This window comes from Mobula birostris, chromosome 4 (genome assembly GCF_030028105.1).
Source record: "Mobula birostris isolate sMobBir1 chromosome 4, sMobBir1.hap1, whole genome shotgun sequence".
NCBI classification, from domain to species: domain Eukaryota; kingdom Metazoa; phylum Chordata; class Chondrichthyes; order Myliobatiformes; family Myliobatidae; genus Mobula; species Mobula birostris.
Window position 1 is genome coordinate 6354424 of NC_092373.1, and position 26444 is coordinate 6380867.

A 26444-nucleotide genomic window follows, 5' to 3' on the forward strand; every position below is an offset into this window, starting at 1 on the left:
TTGTCTGCTAGGGCAAGCTTGTGCCTTCTTTTAGCCCTCCTGATTCCTTTATCAAGTGCTCTCTCGTATTTCTTGTACTCCGTAAGCACCTCATTTGTTCCTGCTTGCAGATACCTGCTGTGCATCTCCTTTCCTTTCACAACCAGGGCCTCATCATCCCTTGAAAACCAAAGTCCCCTACACATGTTACCTTTAACTTTTATTTTGACAGGCACATAACCTGCCTTATAATCTCAAAAATTCACTTTTGAAAACCTCCAACCTACCAAGTAGACTTTTGCCAGAAAACAGCCTGTCACAATCCACACTTGCCAGTTCTGATTATCTAAACTGGCCTTTCTCCAACGTGGAATCTCAGCCCGAGAACCAGACCTACCTTTCTCCATAATTACCTTGAAACTAATGGCATTGTTGTGTTTGTGTTGCTTTGGATTTCTAGCACCTGCAGAATCTTTAGTGTTTATGCCTCTTCTGAAAGGTGCATTATCTGTACACAGGAGTGTTCATGGTGAGGGGTTTGTGGTAGAGATTTCTGTATTCACTGCCCATCCAGTCTATTCTAGCCCACAGAGGAATCCCATTACCCTACTGGTTTTCTCTGTGATCCATTCCTCCCTTCCCACATTCCCATTAACTCCCTCTGGATTCTACCTCCCCCACACTAGACCTTCACTTCTTGTCCCACTGTTATCAGACTCTTGGATGGACATGTCACACAATAAAGCTGAACTGTCAGCCTCGTGGTCTACCTCGTCGTGGCCCTTTCATCTTGTTTACCTGCACTACACCCTCTCTGGAGCTCTAACACATTTTACAACACCAGTGACCCAGGTTCAATTCCCGCTGCTCTCTGTAAGGAGTTTGCACGTTCTCCCTGCGACTGCATGGGTTTCCTCCGGGTGCTCTGGTTTCCTCCCCCATTCCAACGACTTACACATTAGGGTTAGTAAGTCATGGGTGAGCTCTGTGGGCACTAGAAGCGTGGTGACACCAGTGAGCTGCCCCAGCACATCCTCGGACAGTGATGGTTGCTGATGTAAATGGCACATTTCACTGTATGCTTTGATGTACATGTTACAAGTACGGCTAACCTCGAAAGCGAAATCTCACTTCCAAAAGGGAACTAAGGGGCCAAAGACTTACTCCCCGTACACCCAGGGACTGCCCCAGGACGGAAGACTCTCGACTCTGGCGAGCTGCTGTCAGTGGCCAATACCCCAGTAGGGGTGATGGACTTTAGAAGAATGAAGAAGTTGATTGGGCCATTGGGAAGTGGGACAGGGTCACATGACAAGAGGTCCCTCAACTCATCCACCCAATCAGAGTGATTGAAACCACTTCGTTCCACACCAAAGAACCAACATTGCGGCCGACACACGTTCCAGCCTGTTACCTGTGAGGGCTGGTACTAACCTCATCTATGGCTTTCTTATAGCTCTGGGAGGGGCAGGAGGTTAGTCCGTGGTCGAGATGAAAGACAGGTAGAGAGAGAGGTTGAAGAGAAAAATTAGAGATGTTAGTTGTGGAAGACAAACCTGGTGTTATTTAAAAAAAATAAAAAAGTGAAAGCACACAGATAGTTTTCAAAGCAAAACCAGCAAACAGAATGGCTGCCTCGTCCACTGTCTCCCCCTGCTGTTCACACTGTGTAACTGCCACCATGGTTGTATCAGTGAGGTAGGTAGGGGCTCGGGAGGGAAGGGGGTGAGCAGGGGGAGGGGAAAGGTGGGAGAGGGAGAGGGGAGTTTGCCTGTAACACCCCCCGTCTGTTGCCAAGTCTGTCTATTGACACAGTTCCTCTGTTGCACACCCTCCCACTTGTCACCTCAGTCTACCGCTGCCCAGCTCACCCATTGCTTCAGTCTGCTTATTGCCGCAATCTGCCTGTTCCAGCAGCAGCCCCACTTTGCCTGCTGTCCCAGATCACTTGTTGCCCCAGTCTGCCAATTGCCCCAATTCACTTGTTGCCCCAGTCAGCCTATCGCTCCAGTTCACCTGTTGTCCCAGTCTGCCTATCGCTGCAGTTGGCCTGATTTCCAAATTGCTCTCCGCCTCCACCTGTTGTCCCAGTCTGCCAGTAACCTCCCTTTGCCCACCAGCCGTTGTGCACCTGTAGTCGGGGTGGGACTTACCGCCGGTCTGCCAGGCCTCGTTAGCTCCCGGCCCTCTTCTGGTCTCCGCGAGCCCTCGTGGGACGGGATGGGAGACCCTTCAGCCTTGACGGTGCCTGTGAAGACAATGAAGAGCGCAGCAGTTTTAATGGCCAGCTACACCTGCCCGGCAACGAGATCCTGCATTCATATAGCACCCCCGACTTTGCAAAGCATCCTAAAGGCAAGGAGGGATCACGGATGCTGGTGGTTGATTCAATGGGATACCCACAGGTGCAGGGCACTGCGTCGAGCTTATGTTGGGGGGAACCACTCCATGGCCACGTGACCTACCACTCGGACGTCCGTCTGGAGGCACAGTTGAAGGTGGAAAGTTTTAGCGAGGGGATCCCTCACCTGGGATACCAAACGGATAAAGGCACAGCCATTAATAGCAGTGCAGCGGGAACCCAGGAGTGTGCTGGGGAGGGGGAGGGCAGGAGGGGCGGAGGAGGGCAGAGAGGGAAGAGGAGGGGGTATGGCGAGGCGGAGTGAAGAGAGCGATTGAAGGGTGGAGGGAGGGTCCAAGTTAGAGAAGCATGAAGGCCTCCTGAAGAGATGGAGCACTGCAGAGGTAAGGGAGGCCTAGACGGAGAGGAGGGAGCAAAAATTTAAGCAAGAGGATCCCTCAACTGGAACTATCCAGTGGGAGGGTGGGTGAAGGAGGAGGTGGGAATAGGGACATGGGTAGCAGATCGAACCTCTTTTGCAGCGGAATTGACTACAGGAGTCAGTAAGTCACAAACACAAGGGATATGGGAAATCCAGAACAATATACACAAAAAGCTGGAGGAACTTAGCGGGTTGGCCAGCGTTTATGAAATGGATCAGTTGATGCCTCTGGGCAAGACCGAGTCGATGTTTTGGGCCAAGACCTCTCATCAGGAAGTGGCAGTGTCGCTGGGCAACTACTGCCAGCAGCTCGGGTCACCCCGATGCGGAGCTCTGGAGAGGGTGTAGAGGAGATTCACCAGGATGCTGCCTGGATTAGAGAGCACAAGCTGTAAGGAAAGATTAGATTGTTTTCTCTGGAGCGGAAGCTGTAGAGAGACCTGATAAAGGTTTGTAAGATTTTGGGAGGAGTAATCAGGTTAGCTTAAGATTTCTTAAGGATGTTAGAGCCAGGGGAAGTCGGGATAAGCTCCCACTGTCTATTGAAAGCTCCCAACAACATGCGACTCAAATAGCCGATGACAACCAAGCCCAGCTCCTGGCCTTCACTTTGCTTTGGGCTGATGGGGCTCATTCAGCCATGATTGGGAGCTCATCTCAGAGAAGGAAAGCTGCACTGCTTTGCGGTTATACCCAGTCACGGGGAAGGTTTCAGCAGTAATCCTCGAGGACAGGGCTGTCCTGAGTTCCGTACTGACTGGCAGCTCCTGTGACGCCACTGGTGCCAAACTGTATCGGTCCTTTAGGTTTACCGGCTGCGTGGAGAGGGGAGCTTGCTGCCTGGGCCACACTCGCTCTTCATATCAGATCACTTAGACAGCTCTGATGCTACATCCAGGGCCCACCCTGACCAAAAAGAGCCTCAGGCAGGCTAGAAAAAGCAAATCCGTTTCCAGTGTAGGCATGTCAAACCTTCAGGGCACTGGTTTAAGGTGAGAGGGGCAAATTGAAAGGAGTGGTACCGGGCAAATTTGTTTATACACAGAGTGGTAGGTGTGTGGAAAATGGCTGTCAGGGGCAGTGGTGGAGACAGATCATTGGAGTTGTTTTAAGAGTAACAGACACAAAATGCTGGAGAAACTCAGCAGGTCAGGCAGCATCTATGGAGAGAAATAGACAGTCAACGTTTCAGGCCAAGACCCTTCTTCTTGACTGGAAATGAATTGGGAAGAAGCCAGAATAAAAGGGAGGAGGACAAGCTAGATGAAGCCAGGTGGGTGGGGAAGGGGGCAATGGAGCAGAAGGGTGGGAGATGAGAGGTGGAAAAGGTAAAGGGCTGAAGAAGGAATCTGACAGGAGAAGTGAGCGGACTATGGGAGAAAGGGAAGGAGGACAGGTATCAGGCCCCAACTTTTTATTCTGGCATCTTCACCCTTCCTCTTCAGTCCTGATGCAGGATCTCGGCCTGAAACGTCGACAGTTTATTCATTTCCACAGATGCTGCCTGGCTGCTGAGTACTTCCAGCATTTAGATTTCCAGCAGCTGCAGAATCTCTTGTGTTTGTGGGAGTATCAGAAAGCAGAGTATGCAGGGAATGGAGGGTTATGGATGCTGTGCAGGCCGAAGGGATGGCATCAGAGAAGGACCTGTTCCTGTGTTTTGCGAGCAGAGGCCAGTCACTCGAATGGAGAGAGTTAAACACGGGGAAGAGAGCAGTGGAAGGCTGTGCGGCCAGTCGACTGACCATGGCTGGGAGGGAGTCTGACCATCAGGGATACCCAGTGTGGGCTGGGTGATGCGAGGCAAGGGAGGTTTTCTGAATGGGAAGAAAATTCAAAATACTGAGGTGCAAAGGCACTTGGGAGTCCTCATGCAGGATCCCTTAAAGGTTAATTTCCAGGCCGAGTCAGTGGTGAGGAAGGCAAATACAATGTTAGCATTCATTTCAAGAGGACTAGAAGGAAGTAATGCTGAGGTTTTATAAGGCATTGGTCAGACTGCACTTGGAGTATTGTGGGAAGTTTTGGGCCCCTTATGTAAGAAAAGATGTGCTGGAATTGGAGAGGGCCCAGAGGAGGTTCACAAGAATGATTATGGGAATGAAAGGGTTAATATTCGAGGAGTGTTTGATGGGTCCGGGCCTGTACTCACTGGAGTTTAGAGAATGGTGGGGGGGGTGCGGGGAGTGTCATTGAAACTTATTGAATATTGAAAGGCCGTGATTCGCTTTGCCAGCCAGTGTTGTCGAGGCATCCACACCAGACTTCAAGGTGAGCGGTCCCAGGTTCGAATCCAGCCGGCTCCTCGCATGCCTTCCATCTGTGCTGGGGCGAGTATCGAGCTAGCAACTTGGTCTCGTAAAAAACAGACAAATGCTAAACAAAAGGCAAGGTTGCTGCCTGATGCACCACAAAGCGTGGAGAGGAACTAACTACCTATCAAGACGGAATGGTGGTGTAGACTCTCATGTCTTATGGTTAGCTCAACTTCGAACACCAGCCTCACTATCCTACATCCCTCCTCTCCACCCAGTACAGGTTGACACATGTCCCACGCTCTCCGCCGGTGCTGGGGGGGTGGTTTTTCTCACCTCGGACCTGGTTGCGTTCGTTGGAGCCAGGCTGGGAGCCGCTCTGGGAGCTGGGAGTGCTGGAGCTCGAGGAGCTGCCACTGCTGGTCCGATGCAGGGGGGCATCCAGGGCAATCTCTGCCTTCCGCAGGTCAGGGTTACTGTGGAGGCAGGAGAGGCGCAGGGTCACAGAGAGCAGACACTCCGGATGGGGGGGGGGGGGCGGGTAATGGCCGCATGCACACAGACATGTACGTAGACTCACACATGCACACATTCTCTTCCCGTCCTCAAACACACACACACACACACAGAGACATATACACTCCGGATGGAGGGGAATGGTCCCATGCACACAGACACACACATGCACACATTCTCTTCCCCTCCTCAAACACACACACACACACACACACACACACAGACATATACACTCCGGATGGAGGGGAATGGTCCCATGCACACAGACACGTACACAGACTCACACATGCACACATTCTCTTCCCCTCCTCAAACACACACACTCACTCAAGCACACACACTCAACCACACACACAGACATATACACAACACACACACGCGTACATTCTCCCACACACACACACACACACACACACACATCCCATTCACGGCTGAGGTTTCAGGCAGGGAACACATACTGAATACCCAGCTTGACCGAAGCTCTGGCTGTGGTCTGCACACTGGACTCTGGACAGTGGTTGATACTGGTCAGTGATTGGGGCACTGTGCATGGTCACTGTGAGTGGGTCACGGGACACTGGACATGGTTACTAGTCACTGGACACAGTCACTGGTCAGTAGTGGGTCACGAGATACTGGATGTGGTTACTAGACACTGGACACAACCATTGGCCAGTGAGTGGGTCACAGGACACTGGACAGAAATGAATCACTGGTCAGCACAGCTGGTGTAACAGGAGTCACTGGAGAGGGATTATTAGATTATCGGATCACTGTCCTGATCAGTGAGAAAGAAGCGATGGATTACACCCCTTCCACAGGACCTGTGACATGGCAGGACTGACAGCCCTCTTCCTTTGTGATGGGCGGCTGGTCGTGTTTGGGTACCGACCGATATTATCAGCGAGAGAGCTCACTACTGGCTCGGAAAGGGGCTGCGTTTCCACACTTCACTCAGGGATACAGAGGGTCTCCAGAGCTAACCACTGCACCGGGGGACACACTTCTAACTCCGTGCACAGCACAATCCCACAGGCACTGGAGTGAGGAGGGGCCAGGAATGCTTCAGAAATGACTGAGGGACACATACTGCAGTCAGGGCACGAGAGAGAAACTGTGTATAGTGTCAGTGAGATCTCACACGCTCAGATATAGGATATCCAGTTCCCCTTTCACATTCTGGAGAGTGGGGACCACAGAAATCAGTAACCAGAGCCCTCCCTAACGACACTTCCGATCGGTGGTTTGTTCCTCGCTGCTGTTACCTTGCTCTTATTGGCTGAGTGCCAGGCCGATTGGCCAATCCGCCACCATTTCCTGGAGAATTCTTGCGACCAGGCGCTGGAGAGATGGACGTAGTCCTCTGAGGGACCTGTGCAGAGACATGACAGTAAGTGTGACAGGGCTAGCTTTGAAAGAGAAAGGGGAGGGTGCTGTACGGCCAGGGAAGGGGAGGGGACAATTAACTGTTCCTCAGACTGGGCAGAAATGAACAAGCGATTCTGCACGTAGCAAGGGACATGGGCTCTGGTTAGACATTAGAAATGATCAACAGATTGCAAGCAGAGACGGAAACCAGTTCCCCAGACAAGACTAATAGACCATAAGACATGGGAGCAGAATTAGGCCATTCAACTCATCAAGTCTATTCTGCCATTCCATCATGGCTGATTTATTATGCCTCTCAATCCCATTCTCCTTACTACTCCCTGTAACCTCTGTCACCTGACTAATCAAGAATCTATCAACCTTTGCTTTAAATCTACCCAGCGACTTGGCCTGCACAGGCAATGAATTCCACAGATTCAGAACCCTCTGGCCAAAGAAATTCCACCTCATCTCCGTTTTAAATGGACATCCCTTTATTCTGAAGCTGTGCCATCTGGTCTGAGACTCCCCCACTAGAGGAAACATTCTCTCCATCTCCACTCTTTCAAGGCCTCTCAATATTGGACAGGTTTTAATGAGTTCCCCTCTTCTAAGCTCCAGCGAGGACAGACCCTGAGCCATCAAACACACTTCATACCTTCACACATTCATTCCGGAGTCATTCTCGTTAACCGTCTCTGGAACCTCGCCAATGCCAGCACATTCTTTGTTAGATAAGGGACAAAACTGCTCACAATACTCCCAGTGTGGTATGGGCAATGCTTTATGAAGCCCCAGCATTACTTCCTTGCTTTAATTTCATTATTTAATTGGGGGTGATATGGTAGTACAGCGATTAGCACAACATTTTACAGTGCTTGTGATGCCTGATCGGGGTTTAATGCCTGCCACTGTCTTTAAGGAGTCTGCAGGTTTTTCCTGTGACTATGTGGGTTTCCTCCGGGGGCTCCGGATCCTTCCCACATACACGGGTTAGGGTTACTCAATTGGGGGCGTGCTATGCTAGTCCCCGCACATCCTTGGCCCGTATTGGGCATTGACAGAAATGCCACATTTCACTGTATGTTTCCATGTACTGTACCTGTGACAAATAAGGCCAGTCTCTTTTCAAGTTTAGAGCCAACCAGTCAAGGTGACTCAGAAAACACTTCCTCACACAGAGAAAGGCGGAAACCCCACCTGCCTTAAACAGCCGGGATATATCAGAACTGCTACATTATTTCACACAAATTTACAGTTGGGATATATCAGAACCGTTACATTATTTTGTAGAAGTTGCGCGCTTGAGGAGGTATCAGTTAGAGTAGATGTAGAGGAGACAGTGGATGTAATATACTTGCGCTATCAAAAGGTATTTGACAAGGTAAGTGGTGTAGATCAGAATCAGAATAGGAATCAGGTCTAACATCACCGGCAAATTTGTTGTTTGGTGACAGCGGATAGTGCAGTACACAATTCAAACTTTACAACAAGAAAACTAATTTTACTTTGAACCATGGCAGCCCACCGCAGCAAAACCACTAACCCAAGTAAGCCTAACTTCATCCCAGGACAATTTACAGAGATGAATTAACCCATTAACTGCTACATCTTTGCACCGTGGGTGGAAACCAGATATCCAGGGGAAACACACACATTCCACAGGGAGAATTTACAGAGACTGCTTACAGAACTAGGCTGGAATTAAACTCCAAACTCCGGAATGCACCCAGCTGTTACTAATAAGCAGGTGAGAAGGGCTGTGGGGAAACTCGGACATGGCAAAGCATTGGGGCTGGATGGTGTGAACCCCAAGGTCCTGAAGGAGTGTGCTGAGTAGCTGTGTGGAGTTCTCCAGCACATTTTCAATCTGAGTCTCAGCCTGGAAAGGGTCCTGATTGTGTGGAAAATATCACGAGTGGTCACAGTACCCAAGAAGGGCCAAGCAAAAGTCCTCACACATCATGAAGACCCTAGAGAGGCTCACCTTTGACCCCTGCTCAGATCAGCCCGCAAACCCCTTCAGTTTGCCTAACAGGAGCACATTGGAGTCGACGATGCTGTCATCTGCCTGCTGAACAGAGCCCACTCCCATTTGGATAAGCAGAGCAGCACTGTGAGGATCATCTTTTTATGATTTCTCAAGTGCCTTCAATACCATACAGCCCTCATTGCTGTTCAATGCAGGTTGGCACTTCCATTGTATCCTGGATAATCGCCCACCTGACTGGCTGACCACAGTTTGTGCGGCTTCACAATTGTGTGTCAGACATGGCTTTAAACAGCACTGGGGCCCCATAGGGAACAGTGTTGACTCCCTTCCTCTTTAGCCTGTATACCTCGGACTTTAGATACAACACTGACTCATGCCATACGCCGAAATGAGGTGAGAGGAAGGATGGGTCAGGGAGGAATGGAGAGATGGTGAGATGAATGAATGGGGGTGTGGGGAGGGTTGGAGAGACGGGGGTGAGAGATGACGAAGGTCACATAAAGAGACACAGAAAGCCACCCAATGGTGTTTGGAGCCCCCCCACCCCACGGCTCACCTTGGGAGGCGTGTCATCATCGTGTTTGAGCCAGCCACCCAGGTATTTCTCCTCCCTGGAGCCCAGGCGGGGCGGCAGGGGTGGCGTTTCCGAGGTCGGATCTGAGTTCTGCCGCGGCATTTCGGCGCGGTGCGTCTTGAGTCCCTCTTGCGAGTGGAAGGCGCTGGACATCCCCTTGGTGGGCTGCTCGTGGAGTGACTGGGAGCCTGTCATGGATGTGCCGTGGGGCTTCACGGGGATCAGGTGAGCAACCTGGACCTGCACAGAGAAGAGGGGTAGGCAGGACACAGCCATCAGTGTGGTCACTGTCCCGGTGTATACCACGTCCCCGGCCGCCAACATCGCTGCGGAACTGTCCTGGGTCCAACACACTGATACAGTCAGGCAGAAGGCGCAAAAGTGGCTCCAGCTCATTAGGAATTTGAGGAATTTGTTAGGTCTACAGATGTGCTGGGTGCTGGAGAGCACCTCAAAGATTAACATGCACATCGAAACGTCGAACATGCAGCAAAGGCCGTCGTTTGCATCAACAGCCAACACAATCTGAGAATGCACTGGGGGCTGCTGCCAGTGTTGCCGCACTTCTGCCGCCAACATAGCGTTCCTATGACTCACTAAACTTCACTAACCCGTGCGTTACAGCCCCAGTGATCGGGATTCAGTTCCTGCCGCTGTCTGTACGCTCTCCCAGCGACTGCATGCATTTCCCCCAGGTGCCCCAGTTTCCCCCACAGTCCAAAGTCATACGAGCTTGGGTTAGTAAGTTGTGGGCATGCTGTAGTGTCAGCAGAGGAATGGCTTTGTTTTTTGATGTAAATGACACACCTCACTGTTCGTTCTGACGCATGCCTGACAAATAAAGCCAATCTTGTAAATTTCTAAACTGATCAGCAGGGAAGGCTGAATAAACACCAGCGGGATGGTGTGAGACTGTGACCGGGCCAGCAGGAGGTGGTCGGACTGAATGGCCTTCCAATTCTGCTGTAAAGCCCCGTGCAAGTGGCGAAGCTGGGACAGGGCCTTCCGGAACCATGGCAGACGCATCACACCGCAACCCCGGAGCGCCAGCCTCACCTGAGACTCAACGGCTTCGTGCACAGGAGGGATCCGCGCCGACTGAACCCCACCACTGCTGAAGGACTCGGATCGGGGAGGCATGCTGGGGTCAGACATCCGGTTCCCCATCTTGTGTGACATGGCGGGCGAGCCCTGGCGGTTCCCCTTCGAACGCTCTTCCACCTAAACGGCCAGTGCGGCGGGAGGTGAGCAAGGGTGGGGAGTGGACACAGGAGGAACAGTGTTAGTCGCCTCCACGCAGTACGTCCTCCCACCCTCGCTGGCAAGCACCCCCCAACACACAACTCAAACCAAAGCAGGACACAAATCTGACTGCCTGAAGTTGAAGCTGCCAATATCATCTGGGCATGGGTGTGAGATGCCTCAGAATTTCAGGGAGGGAACAGTGGAGCGGCTGAGCTCCTGTCCCATCTGAGTGGGGGGGGGGGGGGAGTGATTTTCCATTGCAATGGTTAAAATCCAATCGGTCATCTGGGGCAGGTTTGAAGTCCTGGACACAGTGTGACAGCAGGAGAGATACTCCTGGGTCAGATGTGGCACATGGGTAAGAGATTCAAGAATTTCTGCTTCGGAGTGAATAGTGTGTTGCAGACGGCTGCCAGACAACGGACACAATTATTTACTCGAGGCTGATTGGTAACAGAGGCTGCAGAAGTGATTAATACCTGGTACTAACTCATCCAAAGCTGTAAGGAGTTAAGAAGCAGTTTCCGTGGAGTCAGGACATGTATGAATTCCAAATGGAAGGATTTCAAACATCAACTGTTCCTGATTTTCTCTCAAGAGCCTAGACTCGACCTTTCCCAGCTGTCAGCTCGAATGGTTTCTCAGGAATAAACACAGAACTGGAAGAGGCCTTATGGCCCACAATGCCTGTGTCGGCCCTGGTGCCAATCTGAACTAATTCCAGCTGCTTGAATGTGGTCATGGATTCACAAAGTGCTACAGCACAGAAACAGGCCCTTCAGTCCACCTAGTCCATGCTGAACCTGGTCCCATCGACCATACCCCTCCCATCCATGTACCTATCTAAATTTCTCTTAAGCGTTGAAATCAAATCTGAATCTGCCTCTTCCACTGGTAGCTGGTTCCACACTCACCACCCTCTGAGTGAAGAAGTTCTCCCTCATGTTCCCCTTAAAGATTTCACCTTTCACCCTTAACCCATGACTTCTAGTTCAAGTCTCACCCAACCTCAGTGAGAAAAGCCTGTTTCCATTTACCCTATCTATGCCCCTCATAATTCTGTATACCTCTGTCAAATCTCCCCTCATTCTTCTACACTCCAGGGAATAAAGTTCTAACCTATTCAATCTTTCCCTATAACTCAAGACCTCAAGTCCCAGCAACATCCTCATAAATTTTCTCTGTATTCTTTCAATCTTATTGACATCTTTCCAAAAGGTAGGTGATCAAAACTGCACACAATAGTTAATATTAGACCTCACTAACATCTTTAACATAACACACCAAATCCTGTACTCAATACATTGATTTATGAAGGCCAGTGTAACAGAAGCTTTCTCTACAGCCATATCTATCAGTCCTTGTCCCTCCATTCCCTGGCCTGTCTAAATGTCTCTTAAACATCACTACATTCTTCCTCTTCTCTTTTCTAAAGGGACGGTGCTTCCATATTGAGCGTACGCTTCCTGGTCCCAGACTTCCCAGTTTTGGAAATGTCCTCTCCACATCCACTCTATCTTGGAAGCAAGGAACTTCCATTCCTCGTACTTCAGTTTGGCACGTTCCATCACTAATTCTCAACAGCTTTGGGTAAGCGTTCCCAGATCATGTAGAACCAATCAGAGAGCAAGAAAACAGCTTATCAGACCAGAGCCCTTGACACCTAAAGACGAGGAGCCTGAAAGAGCAGGAGAGACAAAGGTTATAGTTCATCATACAATGCAAGGTGAGATCTTCAGTATGCTCTACGTTGGTCAAAATGCAACAGTGACTCCCTCCAAATTCCGGCTACTGCCTTTCAAACATGTGAGTTGGTTCCTGATGTACCTTCAGGTTCAGGCAGAAGATCCAACAATTCAGGACCATCGCTATCCACTCAGAGCGCGCCACTACTTTTTTGGAAGAACTCTCTCGGACCAGCCCCATCCTCAGCAAGCTGAGGAAAGCCACCTCACATCTCACAACTTTGCTCTCAGGCGCAAAGTTCCTCTTAAGCTGCAGAAGAAACCACCAGCAAGGCAAAAATCTGAGAAAGGTTCAGCTGCACAGTCTCGCATCGCTGCCCACACCAAGCAAAGGGTTAGTGTTTAGATCAGCTCTTCATCAGACGCAACACCAGAATTTGAGATTAATATGGAAAATGGCAGCAAGGAGTAAGTCGGCTGACAGCTTGTTTAGATCTAACAGTTTCTGCCCGCACTTTAGGTCTGGCCATCATCAGTTGGTATGAAGGCAGGACAAAAGCTGCCTCAAGACTGAAGCCACTTCATTTATAACAGCACAGGATACGAGGAGTTCTGGTGCACGAGCGAGCAAGTGGTCGGGAGGCCACAGGCACGGTCTAAGAGGCAAGTTTTAAAGGAGAGGGAGTCAACATGCTGATAGCCCAAATCATTACAGATCCCTGAGATATCCGGTCAGAACTATCACCCACTCTGACCCATTCTTTGCTGGGACCTCAAATCCAGTATCTCCCATCGATGCTGCCCTCCAGAGTTTGTTCAGTGACGACAAGCTGGATTGTGTTCATCCGCAGCTGCATGATGAGGAACTGCCACGAGCTTGTTCTTTCAGAGACGTGGCTCCACGACAACATCCCATGCACCACCAATCTTCAGGCCATGACACTCAGCAACTTGGGCCAATAAATATATATATATAGTTTGTAACTGTGTGTTATTCTGCTGCATGTGCGGTGTGTGACCGTCGGAACACTGCTTTTGTACCTTGGCTCCAGAGGAACACTGTTTCATTTGGCTGCATACATGTTTACGACAAGAACGACAATTAAACTTGAACATGAACTTGAAAACATTCCTTAAAAAATTCATTGTAGAGTGTGAGTGTTGCTAGAAAGGCCAGCGTTTACTTAGAGATTGTTGTTCGTCCATCGTTGACGTCGAAGAGGGCCTCGACACCATTATGATGGTGTCGAGACTAGCGCATGATTTGGATTTAAGTGAGGGAGAGTTGCGCAGCGTCAGCCTCACTCTCTCTTCCCAATTCCCATCTGGATCCAGTGACAAGACAGAGTCTAGACGGCTGGAGATGGGACTAGGCGCAGTGGATAACCAGGACGTCTTCACTTAGAGATACAACACAGTAACAGGCCCTTTCAGCACAGTGAACCAGCACCACCCAATTACACTCATGTCATCAACTAAGCCACTAACCCTTGGAATTTGGGAGGCAACCGGAGCCCCACGTGGTCATGGAGAGAATGAGCAATTTCCCTGCAGACGTCGGCAGGCATCGAACCTGGGCTGCAACTGCTGTAATTGCACTGTGCTAACTGCTATGCAACACATCAGGTACCCCTTGGTCTGCTATACTTATTCCCCCTCCCCTGGGGTACCACGGCAGGGTAGCAGTTAGCACGGCGCTGTTACAACCTGGAGCATTCCGGAGTTCGAGGTGTAATTCCAGTTCCCTCTGTAAGAAGTTTGTACATTCTCCCTGTGAACTCCCTGGGTTTCCTCCGGATCCTCCGGTTTCCTCCCACAGTCCAAACGGCACGCTGGTTAGTCAGTTCATTGGCCATTGTAACTGGTCCTGTGATTACGCTGGAGTCAAATAGGTGGCTTACAGGGTGATGCAGCTAGTTGGGCTGGAAGGGCCGCTTCCGCCTTGTGTCTCTAAATAAAACAAATAAATAAACAGAACTTCCTCTTGAGCGAGTGGGTGAGCCATCTTCTCGAACCGCGGCACTTCTTCTGGGGAACCGTTGGGGAGAAGTTGCAGGGTGCAGACTCAGTGATGGCCCAGGAATGGTGATATCTTTCCAAGTCAGGGTGGTGGGCGATTTGGAGGGAAGCTTGTGTAATTCTGCTCCTACTGCCCTCGTTGGTCTCAATCATGGAGGGTAGGGAGAGGTTGCAGAATAAAACACACAGTTTGTTTCTCGTCATGTCCCTGGCTTCAAAACCCTAGGATGAGATCAGCTTAACTGAGTGGCCCCTTCCCCTCACTCGCTACCTAGGACCCAATTCAAGGAAGAGCATTCAGCTATAAAGGCCACAAGACAATGCCAATCAGAAATAAAATAATGTGAGCATCTTTTGTTCAAGTTCTTAATCTTCAGGCCAAACGTGTGTCCTATCCTCCCAACTTCTGTAGCCTTCTTCAACATTACGTGCTCTGAGCATCGTCACCTTGTCATGGTGGAGTGGCCTGTGAGTTCCTGAGATCCCAAAAGTGATGCTACCTGAAGCTTAGCTCTTGGCAGGGTCCCTGATGGCGGTAAGGTTAAGGAATAGGTTCCGGACAAAGAGCGTTTGATCCAAGACCTCAAAGTGGAGCTGACAGAAAATGATGACACATCCCAACAGCAGAGAAGACTGCAGCAGTGAACGGTCCCCAGTCGTCTTGCATTCTGTGCCTCTGGACCATGGCCCGATCTGCCGAGGACCGCACGGTGACTACCTGTGCATCAGCCTCCTCGTGACAAACAAAGTCACGCACAGGCGCTCTCCATTGAGGGAATAACTCTTGGGAGAACATCATACTACACCCTCCCGGATATCTGTACACTCCGTCGGTGTGGGACACCAGCCTCTCTCCCTCTCATTGAGGTGAATTTAAACCCACCTCCTTGACGTATTATTTTTGGACAACTTGCTTAAATAGCTCTTGACAGGACTTGTTGGGGAGCCCTGTCCATTACACCAGAGGGTTCTACTCAGTCTTTATGCGTGTTATAAATACCGTGGTGTTCCAACTGATGCAGGTTGGCCCACAACAAGCAAAGCCTCAAGACTGAGTTCCACGTCCAAATGGAACACTGCAATCACTCAGCTTCATGCCAGTATGTGGACAGTCCATTGTTAAAATGGCGGCAGTACCAACCTGTTGTCACCAAGGGCCCGTCTCCAATGCTGAATTCCTCAATATATGAATAAAACAGTGAACAACATTCACCAATGTCTAAAGAAATATGGCATGCTGAAGATCAGTAGAGAGGCTTGGGGGAGGCATTTAACACGAGTGATAGAGGAATTAAAGAGGGCTTGAGGATAATTCCAACGTGCCTGCCCATGACTGCCTCTACTGCCATGATGAGCCCATTCCTAGGTTGGAGAAGCAACACCTCATATTCCATCTGGGAAGCCTCCATGCAGAAGGCAAAAACATCGATTTCTCTAACTTCTGGTAATTGTTCCTCCTTCCCACTTCCCTCTTCTTTCATTCCCCACTCTAGACCCCTCTCTTACCTCTCCTGCTTATCACCTCCCTCTGGTTCCCCCTTTTTCCCATGGTCCACTCCTCTCCTATCAGATTCCTTCTTCCCCAGCCCTTTACTTTTTTCACCTATCATCTCCCAGCTTCTGAATTCATCCCCATCTCCCACATCCACGACTTCTCCCTCACCTGGTCTCACCTATCACTTATCAGTTTGTCCTCCTTCCTCACACCCCACCTTCTTATTCTGGCATCCTCCTCCTTCCTTTCCAGGAATAATGAAGGGTTTTGGCCCAAAACTGTTCGCTCCCCTCCACAGATGTTGACTGAGCTGCTGAGTTCCTCCAGCATTTTGTGTGTGTTACTCTGGATTTCGACCATCTACAGAATCTGCTGTGTCTACCTCGTCTGTTCCTCCTCCCACCTACTATCTGCCAGTTTGTAGACCTTCCTCTCCACCCACCTTCACAATGCCTCAATGCCACGTTGTGCAAGAATAGTTGAGGGAGTTGAGACCAGATTGAGCAGCTGTCTACTGATCTCCAGAGGCCATATCTCTCCTGAATACATCCACAGTATGATAGAAAAATTGGGGTGGATCTTCCCACCCCCACCTTCCCCTCCCTACTGCCAACTTTTGGTGCTTGCTGCCATAACCTCCACCAGTACTTTGCGACCCATCTCCAAATGAAGGTCCCCAACACTGCACGGAGCTCCTACTTTTCTTTCCTGTGGAGGATCGGTTTCTCTTTGACTATTTTAGGTCCTTTGTTTCTTGAGAGGTTGGATGGCGAAAGAGAGGTGTGCATTCCTCAAGGTCTTGTAAAGCGAGGTCCAGGCAGGGGGATTTTGCAGAGTTACACACTTCAGGGCGTAAGGACATCAACCTATAATGGGGGGGGGGGTGGTTTGGGCAGGTTTATCTGGCGCAAGGGTCTGGAGGGTGTGAAGGAGGTCTTCTCTGCAGCGATTGCTCTGTGTCACGGGACGGGGTGGCGGGGGGTTTGGGGGTCTAACGGTAAGGAAGTCACAATGAGAGAATAATTGCACAGGGCAAAAGTTGTGGCTCATCTATCTCACACCCGGAGACCCTGGTTCAATGCCGTCCTCCGCCGCTGTCTATAAGGAGTTTGCACGTTCTCCCCGTGTCCGTGTGGGTTGTCCCCAGGTGCACTGCGGCCTCCCACATGTGACTGTCTGCATGGATGCGGGGTGAAATCTGGAGGGAATCCATCGGTATGGGGGGGAGGGTCAAATAGAACTGGAGCAAATCGAGGTGATTTGATAGAGGTTTACAAACTCTTATGGATTGCTGGCTTTGGGGCCAAGTTTGCAGATGATATGAAGATAGGTGGAGGGGCAGGTGGTGTTGAGAAAGCAGGGAATCAGCAGAAGCACTCAGGCAGATTGAGAGAATGGGCAAGTAACTGGTATATGGAATACAGTGTAGGGAAATGTTTGGTCATGCATAAAAGCAAAGACTATTTTCTAAGTGAGAAGACAATTCAGAAATCAGAGGTGCAAAGGGACTTGTGAGTCCTCATGCAGGGTTCCCTGAAGGTTAACCTGCAGTTTAAATCGGAGTTTAAATGCAATGTTAGCATTCATTTCGAGAGGACTGGAATATAAGTGGAGTATTGTGTTCAGTTTTGGTCACCAAATTATAGGAAGGATATAAATAAGGTTGAAAGAGTGCAGAGAAGGTTTACAAGGGTGTTGTTGGGACTTGAGAAACTCAGTTACAGAGAAGGGTTGAATAGGTTAGGACTTTATTCCCTGAAGCGTAGAAGAATGAGGGGAGATTTGATAGAGGTATATAAAATTATGATCGGTATAGATAGAGTGAATGCAAGTAGGCTTTTTCCACTGAGGCAAGGGGAGAAAAAAACCAGAGGACATGGGTTAAGGTTGAGGTGGAGAAGTTTAAAGGGAACATTAGGTGGGGGGGCTTCTTCACACAGAGAGTGGTTGGAGTGTGGAATGAGCTGCCAGACGAGGTGGTAAATGCGGGTTCTTTTTTAACATTTAAGAATCAATTGGACAGATACATGGATGGGAGGTGTATGGAGGGATATGGTCCGTGTGCAGGTCACTGGGACTAGGCAGAAAATGGTTTGGCACAGCCAAGAAGGGCCAAAAGGCCTGTTTCTGTGCTGTAGTTTTTCTATAGTTTCTATGGTTTCTATAAAAGGGTGTAATGGCAAGGTTTTAAAAGGTATTGGCCAGACCTCCTTTGGAATATTGTGAGCAGTTCTGAGCCTCTTAGGGAAAGGATGTGCTGAAACTGGAGAGGGTCCAGAGGAGGTTCACGAAAACGATTCCAGGATTGAATGGCTTGTCATTTGAAGAGCGTTTGATGGCCCTGAACCTGTATTCACCTGGGTTCAGAAGAATGAGGGGTGACCTCATGGCGAAAGGCCTTGACAGAGTAGATGTGGAGAAGATGTTTCCTAAGGTGGGAGAATCAAAGACTAGAACAGACATCCTTTTAGAATTAGCCAGAGAGTGGTGAAGCGAGTCTGTGGTGGCCAGTGCGACCATGTTTGCTGTTGTGTGCTGGGGCAGCAGGCTGAGGGTAGCAGACACCAACAGAATCAACAAACTCATTCGTAAGGCCAGTGATGTTGTGGGGATGGAACTGGACTCTCTGACGGTGGTGTCTGAAAAGAGGACGCTGTCCAAGTTGCATGCCATCTTGGACAATGTCTCCCATCCACTACATAATGTACTGGTTGGGCACAGGAGTACATTCAGCCAGAGACTCATTCCACCAAGATGCAACACAGAGCGTCATAGGAAGTCATTTCTGCCTGTGGCCATCAAACTTTACAACTCCTCCCTTGGAGGGTCAGACACCCTGAGCCAATAGGCTGGTCCTGGACTTATTTCATAATTTACTGGCATAATTTACATATTACTATTTAACTATTTATGGTTCTATTACTATTTATTATTTATGGTGCAACTGTAATGAAAACCAATTTCCCCCGGGATCAATAAAGTACGACTATGACTATGAAGCTGTGGAATTCTTTGCCACAGGCAGCTGTGGAGGACAAGTTTTTATGTACATTTAAGGCAGAGTTAATGTACAGAGTTTAAGGCAGAGGAAGGGATATGGGGAGAAGGCAGGAGATGGAGGCTGAGAGGAAAATTGGATCAGCCATGATGAAATGGCAGTGTAGACTCGATGGGCCAAACGGCTTAATTTTGCTCCTATATCCTATGTTTTTATGGTCTATGTGATTGAGTATATTTAGAGCAGAGGTTGATAGATTCTTGATTAGTGAGGGTGTGAAATGTTACGAGAAGGCAGGAATCAGCCATGATGGAATGGTGGAGCAGTCTTGATGGGCTGAATGGCCTAACTCTGCTCCTGTCTTATGGACTTATGCAAAGTTAATATTCATTTTGGGAGGACTAGAACATAAAAGCGAGGATGTAATGCTGAGGATTGATGGTGAGTTGAGGTGAGCTGGTCACCCTGTTTCTGTGCCATGTTACTCTGCTCAGAGACCAAGGAGAGGGCACCGGGTCTGCCTCGATAGAAGTGGACAACATGATGAAAGGGTGTGGACTGCCAGGGACTTTTCTCAGGGCAGAAATGGCTAATACAGAGGTGGAGGTAGAGGCAGATACATTAGAGACGTTTAAAAGATAGGCACATAGATGACAGATAAATGGAGGGCTACGTGGGAGGGCAGACTGATCCTAGAGTAGGTTGGTACAATATTTTGGGCAGAAAGGCCTGTTCTGTGCTGTATTGTTCCGTTTTATGTTAGAGTGAGTGAGAAAGAGTGTGTGTGTGTGTGTGTGTGTGTGTGTGTGTGTGTGTGTGTGAGAGAGAGAGAGAGAGAGAGATGGAGAGAGAATGCGCGAGATGGTGAGAGAATGCAGAAGAAGGAGGGGAGCAGAGGGAGGTAATAGGACAGACAGACGTGCAGAAAAAGAGTGATGGGTGGGGGAGTGGGAGGGGAGGAAGGAGGAGAGGGAGGGGTGGAAGGAAGGGAGTGTGGGAGAGGGAATGGAGAGGAAGAGGGAGGAGGCAGAGTGAAGAGGAGAAGAGGAGGGATACAGACAGACATACGGAAAAAGAGTGGAGGAGAGAGATAGAGAGATAGAGAGAGAGAGAGAGAGAGAGAGAGAGAGAGAGAGAGAGAGAGAGAGAGAGAGAGAGAGAGAGAGTGTGAGAGGGAGTGAGTGAGTGTCTTTAGAAACTTTCTAAACCAATCAAGTTAGTTGTGACTATTACTATTGGAGAGGGATGGGGGGGATGACAGTCTTTTCCCCTGACAGAGGATGCACAGCCTGAGGGCGCAGTGTGACAGGTTTACTCAAGTTACCACTGTCTGGAAAGCAGTGGGGCTGCCCAAACTTTGGTGAGTGATGACCTGAGGTGGAAAGTGCTAGCATCGAGGGTAACTGCCCATCTGTACTGTCAACCTCCTGCCTGAGGACCGGTCTGTACTTCCTGCTGTTCAGCATGTCCATGGGGTCACTGGGAGGAGATAGGCTGAGGTCCAGCAGGTATGGAGGGGAGCTCCTGGGTGTGTGGTAGGGAGAGGAAAAGTCAAAGGAAGTGTTCTGGCACGTGTTGAGGAAAGGATCACCTGGCGAGTGCTGGAAGAAGAGGGGTGAGTTCCGTGGTGAGTTGTCAGCTGAGCGTGTTTGGCGGCGTTTGCTGCAGGGAGAGGAGATGCTAGAGTTCTGGGAGGGCGAGGCCGAGGGAACGGCCAGCCTGCCAGTACTGGACTGTCTGCCCAAGGCAGCCTTAAAGGTGGCCACATTGGTGAAGCAGCTGGGGAAGGACTGCGAGAGATAGTTATCAGAAACCTCCAGGCAGGGTGGGCTGAGGACGTGATGTCTAGAGTTTTGCAAGAAGGAGTTTTCATGGTCCATCTCAGCAGTTATTCCTTCCTGTTGAGCCTCCGTTTCGAGGTTCAGTTCCACACGGATCTTAGGGATCTTTGGGCGCTTCTTCACCACCCCACCTGGTCCCATGATGAAATTGTAAATAGGGACCCCTGCCGCTCTGGTGCCAACTTGCTTTGTCCCAACCACCTCACTATCACTCGTGGAATTGTATTCATAGGACTGCAACAGGGGGGCTCCGGCCGAGCCATTTACTTTCTTTTTCACCACTCCGTCGGGTCTGAACTGAAACACGAAGTCTGGCGGTGCCCTCTGATTTTCTGATGCCCATCTCCGCAGCTTCACCTGCCTTCTCAGCCGTGCCTCAGGTGACCTAGGCCTCAGCCTGTCTTCTGCCAAGTGGGAGGATGTGTGGTAGCCCTGCCCGTCCACGGGCAAGGAGACCAGGAGACTGGGTGGCAGAGGGTACTGGGCAGTGTCTTCCTGTGCTCGCAATAGGTCATCGAGTGAGACGGCCTTAGCGTTCAACTGGCTCTGCCTAGCAATGCGGTGCAGAGAGTTACTGTGTGATCGCCTCTGTACCTGGATTGGGACGAGAGAGTTATTCGGTCACTGAGTACAACAAAAATCTTCACTCACACCAGCCAGACAGGGAGATGTGAGAGTGTATGGATCTCCTCCCCAGACCAGCCCAGCCTGCCTACCTTCACGGCTACTGAGGTTTGTAGATTCAGCTAGTTTCATCACGCACACAGCCTTTCCACCATCGAGGACATCTTTAAGAGGTGACGCCTCAAGAAGGCAGCATCCATCAGGGAGGACCTTTATCAACCAGGACATGCCCATCAGGGAGGACCTTTATCAACCAGGACATGCCCATCAGGGAGGAGGGTCAGGAGCCTGAAGACCCACACTCAATATTTTCAGAACAGCACCTTCACCTCTGCCGCCAGATTTCTGAATGGTCCAGGAGCCTGAGAAGACTACCTCACTGTGACACACGCAGTATGCTGGAGGAACTCAGCAGGCGAGACAGCATCTATGGAGAGGAATAGCCAGTCGACGTTTCAGAAGGAGACTCTCCATCAGGTCTGGATAAAGCATCTCGGCTTGAACCATTGACTGGTTATTCCTCTCGATAGATGCTGCCTCACCTGCTGAGTTCCTCCAGCATTTTGTGTGCATTACTCTGGACTTCCAGCATCTGCAGAATCTCCTGTGTTTATAATTTAGTACCTCACAATTCCTTTTTACCACTACTTATTTATTTTTGAGACGTATAGTATTTTTTATGTCTTGCAACACAGCTCACAGCCTATGTGAATGATAATAACCCAATTTTCACAATAATCCTCCGTGACCCTCTGTTTATCTGTTGGCGCAATGGGCAGAAGTTGTCTGAATGACAGGCATGAGCCTTCCAATCAGGAGAGAGTGTGCAGGAAGGTGAGCACCTGTGGGAATGGGCATGTCAGGTGACCAATACAAGGAGAGAGATTATAGATCATGTGATAGAAATTTCCAGCATATGACCAATCAGATCCACCAAATCCACACCCGACAGGGAGACCAACCCACCCCGTCCTCTAACACAAGCCATTTGGACAGTTGGAATTTAATGCCATTGTGACACTGGTCGATGATCTTTCCTTTAGTTCTCACCCTCTGCCCTTCCAATGAAGGCTGACGAGGAGGAATTTCTCAGGCAGAGGGTGGTGAATCTGTGGAATTCATTGTCCCAGACGGCTGTGAAGGTCAAGTCAGGAGGTTGATAGGTTCTTGATTAGTCAGGACACCAATGGTTATGGGGAGAAGGCAGGAGAATGGTGTTGAAAGGGATAATAAATCAAACTTGACAAAGGCAGAGAAGACTTAGCTTAATTGTGCTCCAATGTCTTATGTCCTATGGTCTATGAACTCCCAGGAAAGCATCTTAGCACCACACAGGATAAAGCATATTCCAATGTGGGCTAATGGGGGTGGCGTAGTTGGGCTGATGGGCCTATTTCACATTCAGTTATTTATCACATACAGCGATTGAAGCATACAGAAAATTGTGTCATTTGTGTTAACAACCAACCCATCCTAAGGATGTGCTGGGGGCAGCCCACCCACTCGTGTCGCTACACAATCTGGGATGAACATAGCATACCCACAATGCTCAGCAGAACAACATAAACAAAAGAAGCTTCCAGAGCATGGTTGTCCACTCAGTCTATGCATCTTATCATCTTGTATACCTCTGTCAAGTCACCTTTCATCCCCCTACGCTCCAAAGTAAAAGTCCCTAGCTCACTCAACCTATCCTCATAAGACATGATCTCTGATCCAGGCATCATCCTGGTAAATCTCTTCTGCTCCCTCTCTGAAGCTTCTACATCCTTCCAGTCACAAATTAAATTAAAAGGTAAATTTTCCTGTGAATGAACGCTGCTTATCTGATGCTCCATATCTGTGAATGAACACTGCTTATCTGATGCTCTGTATCTGAATGAACGCTGCCTATCTGATGCTCCATATCTGTGAATGAACACTGCTTATCTGATGCTCTGTGTCTGTGAACAAATGCTGCTTATCTGATGCTCTGTGTCTGTGATGCTGCTGCAAGTAAGTTTTTCATTGCACCTGTACCACCATGGACTTGTGCAGATGACAATAAACTCGACTTTGACAGGTGACTGTGTGCCGAGCACTGACAGCCCACTGCCCACCCAGATCCTGTCTCAGCGCCCGACCTGACCGTGCCTACCTCCTTGGCCCAGGCCGGCTTATCGTTGATGTTGAGGCTGTCTTTGTAGTGGTACAGCGGTTTCTTCTCTCCGGTCCGGGAGTCCAGCTGCTGCTGCTGCAGTGACACCAGGTAGGCCCGCTCCTGCTGCAGCTGCCTCTGCAGTCGTTCCGCCTGGCGCTGTTCCTCCAGCTGCTTTCGCTTGTACTCCTGTTCCAACAATGAGCCAGACGAGAGGGATATGACACCTTCAGTTATCAGCAGCCCCTCCTCTCCCACCTCCCACCCCCCACCCCCGTCATTAAGGAATACAAAGCAAAGCTTCACTCCTGATGGTCTGACAGAGAAACACGAGAGAGTGCAGATGCTGGATTCCTTCAGTTTGTATTTAGCGCGAACAGGCCCTTCTGTCCCAGTGAGCCACACCACCCGCCAACCCGCTGATTTAACCCCAACCTAATCACAGGGCAATTTACAATGGCCAATTAACCTCCTGGTCTGTATGACTTTGTACTGCAGGAGGAAACCCGTGCGGTTCACAGGGATAACGCACTAACTTCCTACGGAGAACCCCGGGATTGAACTCCGAACCCCGACCGCAGTGCAGCTCCCAGTGGAGTCTGGAGCCTGGAGCCCCCACGCTCCCCTCCCCAGGCCAGCACAACCTGCACATCACCGCGGCCGTCGGGGTTGTCGACTCAGCCAGCTGTGTCACGGGCACAACCCTCCCCGCCATCGAGGGCAACTGCAACAGGCCACAGCTCAGGAAGGTGGCATCCATCACCATCCAGGACATGCCCTCTTCTAATTCCTGCCATCAGGGAGGAGGCACAACAGCCTTTAACACCCACACTGAATGATTCTCCTCTCCCCCATCAGATTTCTGGATGACCCATGTACCCTAAACCTGGATCTTTGGTTCAATTTTCACCTTTGTAATTTATGATAATTATGAGGGGTGATTGATAAGTTCGTGGCCTAAGGAAGGAGGAGTCAATTTTAGAAAACCTAGCCATTTATTTTTCAACATGGTCCCCTCCTACATGTACACACTTTGTCCAGCGGTCGTGGAGCATACGGATCCCTTCTTTGTAGAAGTGGTCCACAGCAGGGGTGATTGATAAGTTCGTGGCCTAAGGTAGAAGGCGATGAGTTATTAACTTCAAACTTTCTGCATTTTCACTCAATGAGTTGAACTGCACATGCATGTAACGAGAGCTGTATAACTCATCTCCTTCTACTTTCGGCCACAAACTTCTCAATCATTCCTGCTGTGGACCACCACGTGCAGTTTTCTAAAATTGACTCCTTCTACCTTAGGCCACAAACTTATCGATCACTGCTTGTGTTGTCAGTCACCTGTGCCTGGTGTCACTTTATGGATGTGCAATCTATCTATCTATACAAGCTATCTTATACATGTATTTATATTTATAGTGCTTTTTTTTTATTTTTGTGGTTTTTATCTTATTGCATTTTTTTGGGCTGCATCAGATCCGGAGTAACAATTATTTTGTTCCTTTACACTTGTGTGCTGGAAATGACATTAAACAATCTTGAATCTTTATGATTTGCACTGCACTGCTGAAACAAAGCAATTAATTTCACGAAGTCAGTGATAATAAACCTAATTCTGATTCTTGCTCTTCATCAGAACCAGGTACAGCTGGATGTTGGGATCACGTATATTCCATGGAGAACTCCCAGAAATTTCAAGCACAATTGGTTAATAAAAACTATGAACTTTGCTCCCCCATTTCAAGAGTTCAAAGTAAATGTATTAACATATTATGTATATGTCATCATATACAACCCTCAGATTCATTTTCCTGTGGGCATTCACAGTACTTGAGATCTTTGTGAGCTGTCTGCCAAATGCTGGCGTGTATCACCAGCGCCGTCTGGAATTGTTGAAATTATAATTGAGATTAAGTCCATTTTAAATTTACTTTTATCTTTCTGACTGAGAGATGACAAATTTCAATACTGTTCCATTACATTGCAGCTTCTGGGTGAACAGGCACAGAAAACGTTGAACTCCTGTTGCCAGGCGTACTGAGGAATATCTGGAAAGACCAAGGTAGGGCTGCCCGGCTGCCCTGACAGCCACAGAGTCCTTCCTTGCCCTTTCTAACAATCACTGCGCTAGGATAGAGACACGGGGTTAACCTATGAGGAGAATTTGATGGCTTTGGGCCTGTTATTGGTAAAGTTTAAAAGAATGAGAGGGGAGCTCTTCTCATCTCATTGGGTCATCCACCTTCCAGACCATGGTCTCATCTCATTGGGACCCCACCATCCAGACCATGGTCTCATCTCATTGGGACCACCACCATCCAGATCATGGTCTCATCTCGCTGCTGCCATCAGGAAGAAGGTACAGGAGCCTCAGGATTCACACCACCAGGTTCAGGTACTGTCAATACCTCTCAACCATCAGGCCCTTGAACCGGAGGGGATAACTTCACTCAACTTCACTTGCCCCATCATTGAAATGTTCCCACAACCTATAGACTCACTCCCAAGGACTCTTCATCTCATGTTCTTAATATTTATTGATATTTATTTACTATTATTTCTTTCTTTTTGTATTTGCACATTGGTTGAACATCCAGTTGACAGGATCTTTCATTATTCTATGAATTTATTGAGTATCCCTGCAAAAATGAATCTCAGGCTTGTACCTGGTGACATATATGTACTTTGATAATAAATTTATTTGGACCTTTGAAACCTATCAAACATTGAAAGGCCTAGAGAGGATGTTTCCTATAGTGGAGGAGTCTAGGACCAGAGAGCACAGCCTCAGAATAGACAGATGTCCATTTAGAACAGAGATGAGGAGGAATTTCTTTAGCCAGAGGGTGGTGAACCAGTGGATTCTGTGGCAATCTCACTGAGTATATTTAAAGTAGAGGTTGATAGTTTTTGATTATTCAGGGTGCCAAAGATT

The 26444-nt window shown here is 49.2% G+C and overlaps 1 protein-coding gene across 4 annotated transcripts in view; it reads right to left on the reverse strand.

Annotated features, from left to right (window-relative positions):
• LOC140196143 (traf2 and NCK-interacting protein kinase-like) overlaps window positions 1-26444 on the reverse strand; it is a 290127-nt gene that overhangs the window by 68041 nt on the left and 195642 nt on the right. For 3 of the 4 annotated variants that reach the window (XM_072254878.1, XM_072254877.1, XM_072254880.1), the window contains 6 exons: window positions 23513-23701; window positions 10525-10689; window positions 9451-9708; window positions 6799-6905; window positions 5354-5493; window positions 2133-2227 (listed from right to left, as the gene is read on the reverse strand). In XM_072254878.1, the coding sequence (XP_072110979.1) occupies window positions 2133-2227; window positions 5354-5493; window positions 6799-6905; window positions 9451-9708; window positions 10525-10689; window positions 23513-23701 (954 nt within the window). The remainder of the gene's footprint in view (window positions 1-2132; window positions 2228-5353; window positions 5494-6798; window positions 6906-9450; window positions 9709-10524; window positions 10690-23512; window positions 23702-26444) is intronic. The other variant, XM_072254879.1, reaches the window with a different exon arrangement.